General features: G+C 63.4%; 1 protein-coding gene across 1 annotated transcript in view; it reads right to left on the reverse strand.

Annotated features, from left to right (window-relative positions):
* Mgat5b (alpha-1,6-mannosylglycoprotein 6-beta-N-acetylglucosaminyltransferase B) overlaps window positions 1-5613 on the reverse strand; it is a 56929-nt gene that overhangs the window by 11648 nt on the left and 39668 nt on the right. Inside the window, exons 9-10 of the mRNA XM_048796659.1 lie at window positions 1300-1431; window positions 844-986 (exon numbers count right to left, since the gene is read on the reverse strand). Coding sequence (XP_048652616.1) covers window positions 844-986; window positions 1300-1431 — 275 coding nt within the window. The remainder of the gene's footprint in view (window positions 1-843; window positions 987-1299; window positions 1432-5613) is intronic.

The raw sequence follows: 5613 nt of genomic DNA on the forward strand, positions 1-5613 counted from the left end.
TCAGGGAAGTGCCAGGAGTGGGAGAGCTTGGCCTCCCTGTGTGACCACAGCAAGTGCCTTAACCTCTCCGTGTCACCTTCCAGTCAAGTGGGATCACAACAGCCCAATCGTCCTGGGCCCCTGGGCCCTAGTTAGTGTCCAGAAACTGTTACGACTGCTGCCCAGGAGCAGCTACTTAGAGGGGGGTCCCTCCCTGCTCTCCCCAGGGGCCCACCTATAACATTTGCACTTTTCTGGCTGGGGGTCCTGTGGGGACCGTGTTGGGGGTCAGTGCCCCAGAGCCTGACTACCTGGGCAGGGGCTGGGTGGTAGGACTGCCTGCCCTCCTCCCTTGCTGCCCTTGGGGGGAAGGCTCCGAGCCCAGGGGGCTTTGCCTCTGTGGGATCAGCCAGCCCCGGGCTCTGAGGCCGCAGAACATCCCTGTCCCCCGCCTGCAAGTGGGCCCTGAGGTAAGGCAGGGCCTCCGCCTCCCAGGACGCTGCCCCGCCCCAGCGACCTTCCAGTAACCCGGAGTCAGGCGCCCAGTGCTGAGGCTGGCAGATCAGGGGCGGAGGAGGGCGGGAGGGGGGCGCTGCGTGCCTAGAGAACGCGCATTAATAATAAAAGCAATAACACTGCCTGTCATTTTTTTTCCTTAATAAAATCATGTGGGATAGGCAGTGGGACTGGAGCAAACGTAATAAATAGCAGGGCTCTCTGTGCTAAATTAAACCCGCATCCCGCTGGCTGCTGGAAGACAGGGAGCGATGCCACGGGCCTTGCTCCCGACCCAGGGGGTGCAGAGAGAGGGGAGTAGTGCGGGAACGTGGCCCACCTGGGGCACAACAGAGGCCACGCCCCAACCCCCTGCACAGCAGAGGCCACTCCCCCAGTCCTGCACAGCAGAGGCCACGCCCCCATCCTGCACAGCAGAGGCCACGCCCCCATCCTGCACAGCAGAGGCCACGCCCCCATCCCCCCGCACAGCAGAGGCCACGCCCCCAGTCCTGCACAGCAGAGGCCACGCCTCCACTGGGGCATCCAGTTCCTTTCCACCACTCCCTGCCCCCTCTATCCAGGAGACCCCAGCCCCAGCCCCATGCAGCCCAGGGACCACGGAGGACTCTCCACTGTCCTTGGTTTGGTCATCCTCCTCCTCAAGGGGCAGAGCTCCTGTGAGATGGGAGCAGCAGGAATGGGAAGGGCAGAGGCAGGGAGAACAGTGCCTGGGCAGCTGGCTGTCCGGCAGGGTGTGGGGAGCAGCTTTCTCCTTCGTCTACAGACACCGGCGTCCCCACCGCCATCACCAGGCCCTCTTACCGGTACTTCCTGAAGGAGAGTCCCATGTGCTGCTTCATCTGCTGAAGGCCGTGGTAGTCGGTGTAGATGAGGTCGAAAGGCAGGGGCATGGTGAGCGGGCAGTTCCCCCGGCCTGGCGGTACCCCTAAGTTACTGAGAGAAGAGCCCTTGAGAGTCTGAGCTTCAAGAAACTCACCTTTTCTATCAGATCTGTGCCTGGAGGGGCCTCCAGCCCACCCAGTTCCTAGAGCCCAGGGTGAAAAAGGAGAGAGGTGTAAAAAGGCAGTGAGGTTAGTGCAGACTCTTGGACAGGAATTGATGGATGGCTGTGAATAGTTGTGCAGGTATATCACTGCACAAGGGAGTCCAGCCAGGGGCAAGGGGCATTGAGATCTAGCCCAGGCTACCTTGCCAAACTATATACCTGGCCAGGGCTACCTGCTCCTCCTGCAGGGCTGTGACTGCCCAGAGAGGGAGACTAATTCACATAGTGCCAGAAGCACTGGCTACGGTCCCTAGCATGTTTGTAGTGTGTGTTTGGAGCCAAGGGTCCCAGACCTCCTGCTTCAGTACAGTCCTGCTCTGCTGACCGGGCTGCTGGCTCTCCAGGGCAGTTCCTGGCTCTCCTGGCCTCTAGGGACCCGCTGCCCACGGGCCCAGAGTCCTCTGAGGCTGGAAGCTGCCTGTGGCCTGCCAGGCCACTCAGACGCAGTCTTCATCTGGGACAGCGCTGCCTCTGGTGGCTGAGCAGCTGCCGCTTGGCCAGACTGGGGGGGGGGTCCCTCTGCTAGAGCCTTGGGGTCACCCCATCTCACCCGGCCTGGAGGACATGGCTGTAGCCCTGTGGCTTCCTCTAGAGTCACTGTCTTCTCAGCCACCTCACAGCAGCAGGGCACCAAGCCCACGTAAGCCCCTCTGCCCTCCCTCGGGAGCCCCAAGCCGACTCCTCCCCGTCTCTCCCGTGCGGGCATGAGGTCACTGTCTGCGACACACATTCCGTGGGTGTGTACTGGCCCCTGAGCCAGGGAGCAGGTCACCTGCTGCAGGGCCCCTCCACCTTCTCCTACCACCAGGCCAGAGGAAGCAGCCCAGGGCCTTGGAACCAGGGCCAGCTCCCGAGATGTCCCTCCCTGTGGTCCTCCCGTCCATCACATTGAGCAAACATTTCCTGAATGCATGTGGGTGCCGGGCCCTGCGCCCCACGGAGACGCACAGCACAAGTCCTGGAGCACAGAGCCACAGGAGGGGTGTGGCCTGGGGTGTGGCCTGGGGTGTGGTATGGAGTGTGACCTGGGGTATGGCCTCGGGTGTGACCTGTGGGTGTGGCCTGGGGTGTGGCCTGGGGCGGGCAGGAGCCAGCCAGCCAGGTGCTGGCTGCTCAGGGAAGGGCAGGGAAATGAGGAAGGGCCTCCCTGAGAGAACTGCGGGTAGAGCCTCCTCTTCCTCCCAGCAGCTCCCGGAGGGCAGAGAGGCCTCCCAGGGCTGGACGTGCCCAGCCTCTGCCTCTGACCAGGCCACTGTGCCTCCCAGGGCTGCCCACCTCCCTCGGATCTGGTTCAGACGCTGCTGCTGGGAGAGGTCCTGGAGGCCCTGCTTCGGGGGTCCACCCTGCAGTGACCTCAGGCCAGGGAGGAGACGCGCCTGGACAGGGCACCATGGATCAGGTCCAGGGGCTACATCTCTGGCTCCCCGACGCTGGCCAGTGGGAAAGTCCCCGCCTAGAAGGCTCTGCGCTGTCCACAGGCGCTCAGCACATGGAGGGTAAAGGCTGGGTGGGGCGGGGGCTGGCGGGCAGGTCCCCTGAGCACACCGTCCAAAGTGGTGCCATTTTGATGATGTTATGGTCACCTCTCGACGAGGCCGTGACAGAAAGACCTGGGGGAGCTGGCCACCATGGAGATCCAGGCATAGGGGCCTGCGCCCTGCAGAGACGGGGTCGGGGCAAGACAGTGGGAGGCCCCCCTGTGCCCCCACCAGCCAGAGCACCCCACCTGGCCGAGGCACCCCCACCCGGACAGAAGCTTTGCTGCTAACGTGGACAGAGGACCGAGACATCCTCCAGCCTCTCCCCGTCCCTATCTGTGAACCTCAAAGGCCTGGTCCCTCCTCCCCCCTCCCCCGGGGCCCTCTCTAACCCACCAGGAGCCTGGCCAGGGCTTCCAGGCCCCATACACCCAGGAAGGGGCTCCCACCACCCAGAGGCCACCCAGAGACCTCGTGAGATGTCTGGTGGCCCTTCAGTTCTCCCCCAGCGGGGCTCTGGCTCCTTACGCCAAAAGTCCCCCCGAACTCCAGCTGGTCACTGGTGTGTCCCTGTCCCTTCTTCCTCACTCCCCCACCCAACTGAGAGCCGCAGAGGAAGGGCCACGGTGATTCCCCGCCGTCCCTTACAGAAGGGAGGAAGGGCACCGCTGCTCCTGAGCCTTGGGACCTGAGTCCAGGGAGAAAGGCCACAAAGGTGGGAGCAAATCCCTGGGAGACTCTGTGCTGCTGTCTACGCCTCCTGCCGTCGTCCCTGTCACCTTCCTGGCTGCATTCCCCATGCTTTCAATGCCATCCATCGACTCATTTCATCTCAGCAGCTACCCTAGAGATCAGACCCTTCCACGTTCTATTCCCCTTTGCAGAGCAGGAAACAGAGAGGTTTAGCAATTTCCCCAGATTGCACAGGCTGGAAGGAGTGGAGGGGGGGTGGGAGCCAGGCAGTCAGATTCCACGGTCCACACTGCCACCCGCCTAGCTCCGCCAACCCCAGGCCCCTAGATGGCAGACTGCACAATGGAGGATCAGCGGACCCCAGCGAGTCCTGGGCCACCAGCAGAGACGCGGCTCCAGTCCCAGTTTTGCTGCTGCCCTGGGTGAGTCACAGGCCTCGAGGAGCCTCATTTTCTCACTGGCAAAAGACCGACAAAATGAGCCGAGATGGGCCCCTGGGTCGTGAGACAGTGAGTGACAGCTCCGCCGCCGAGAGCACTTGGAGGCGACATCTCCTTCGAGAACACGGAGTCCCGTGAGTCTTCTCTGAGAGCAGCCCCCACACCTCATTCAGGCCTGGCCCTCTCTCCCCAGGCACCTGTGACGGTGTCCCCTGCCTGTCCCCATCCATCGCGGCCTTTCTAGAGCTCTCTCTGCAGTGGGAACCGGCACGTCTCCCCAGGGCTCTGGCCTTCCTGGGCTCCCACTGCCCCTGGGCCACACCCCAGCTTTCTCCCCACCCTGCCAGAGCTCCAGCCCTGTCCCCAAGGGCTGTGGTGGCCTCTGCTGGTGGCACAGGACGCCCTGGGGGTGCAGTGGGGTGGGCAGGGAGCCCTCCTCTGCAGGGCGCTGGAGCAGCGAGGCCCCGCCCCAAGGGGCATTGGAGCCAGAGCCCAGCGCCTCCCTGACAGGGACTTCCCTCAGCCTAGAAGCTTCTTGTCCCTCCCGTTCCTGACTCACACATGGCCTCCTCTTCCAGGAAGCCTTCCTGAGCCATAGGCACCCCACTTCTGCACCCTAGGCCTGGTTACCCCTGGGGACTGTCCTGAGCCGCCGCCTTCCTGCTGAGGGCAGGACCAGGTCATCCTCAAATCCAGGGCTGGGGACGGGATCTGGCCCAGTAAATACCTTCTGTGTTCACGGGGAGGGAACTGTCCCAGAGGCCGGGGGAGGGGCCCAGGTGAGGCTGTCGACCTGGGTGTGACCCGGCGTGACCCGGGCGTCCTGTCACTCTGCATGCTCCACACTGGACTTGGGGCCTCCGTGACCCCAGAGCCCGTGGCAGCAGGAAGAAGAGACAACAGAGTCCCCTTCCCAGGTGTCCATGGAAGCCCGGGTCTCCTGGCCCTGGAGGACGAGGGCTTTCAATCTAAGGTGACTTCGCTGAAGAAGTGCCTGCAGAACCTCATTGCTCTTGTCACAAGGAATCTGAGCTTCGCCCATGGAGAGCCGAGAGGGTCAGAGCAGGCTGCGGGCTTATTGCTGTAATTCACGCTCACTTTTATGGCAATTTTACACTAAGTGCTTGGCTGGAGCAACGGCAGGAATTGAAAAGCACCGTCCCCGACAACCTCCAGCCCGGGGCCTGGGGAGGCCCAGCCGGCCAGTGCTGCCTGCAGGACCCTGCCGGGCGCCTCTGCACTTCCAGGGCCATGTCCAGGGGAGGGCCTCTGAGCCCCCAAGGGCCTGGGCAGCGGAGCAGGGCAGGGTATCCCTAGGAAGAGGCTTTAACACACCCACTGCCACCAGGAGGTGCATTCACAGGGGCCAACAGGGGGGCGAGGGGGGGGGGTACAGAGGTCAGCACAAGGCGTCTCTCGTAGCGTCCGGCAGTCCCCAGGCGGGGCCTGGGGGCAGGGG

This window comes from Marmota marmota, unplaced genomic scaffold, assembly GCF_001458135.2.
Source record: "Marmota marmota marmota unplaced genomic scaffold, marMar, whole genome shotgun sequence".
Taxonomy (NCBI): domain Eukaryota; kingdom Metazoa; phylum Chordata; class Mammalia; order Rodentia; family Sciuridae; genus Marmota; species Marmota marmota.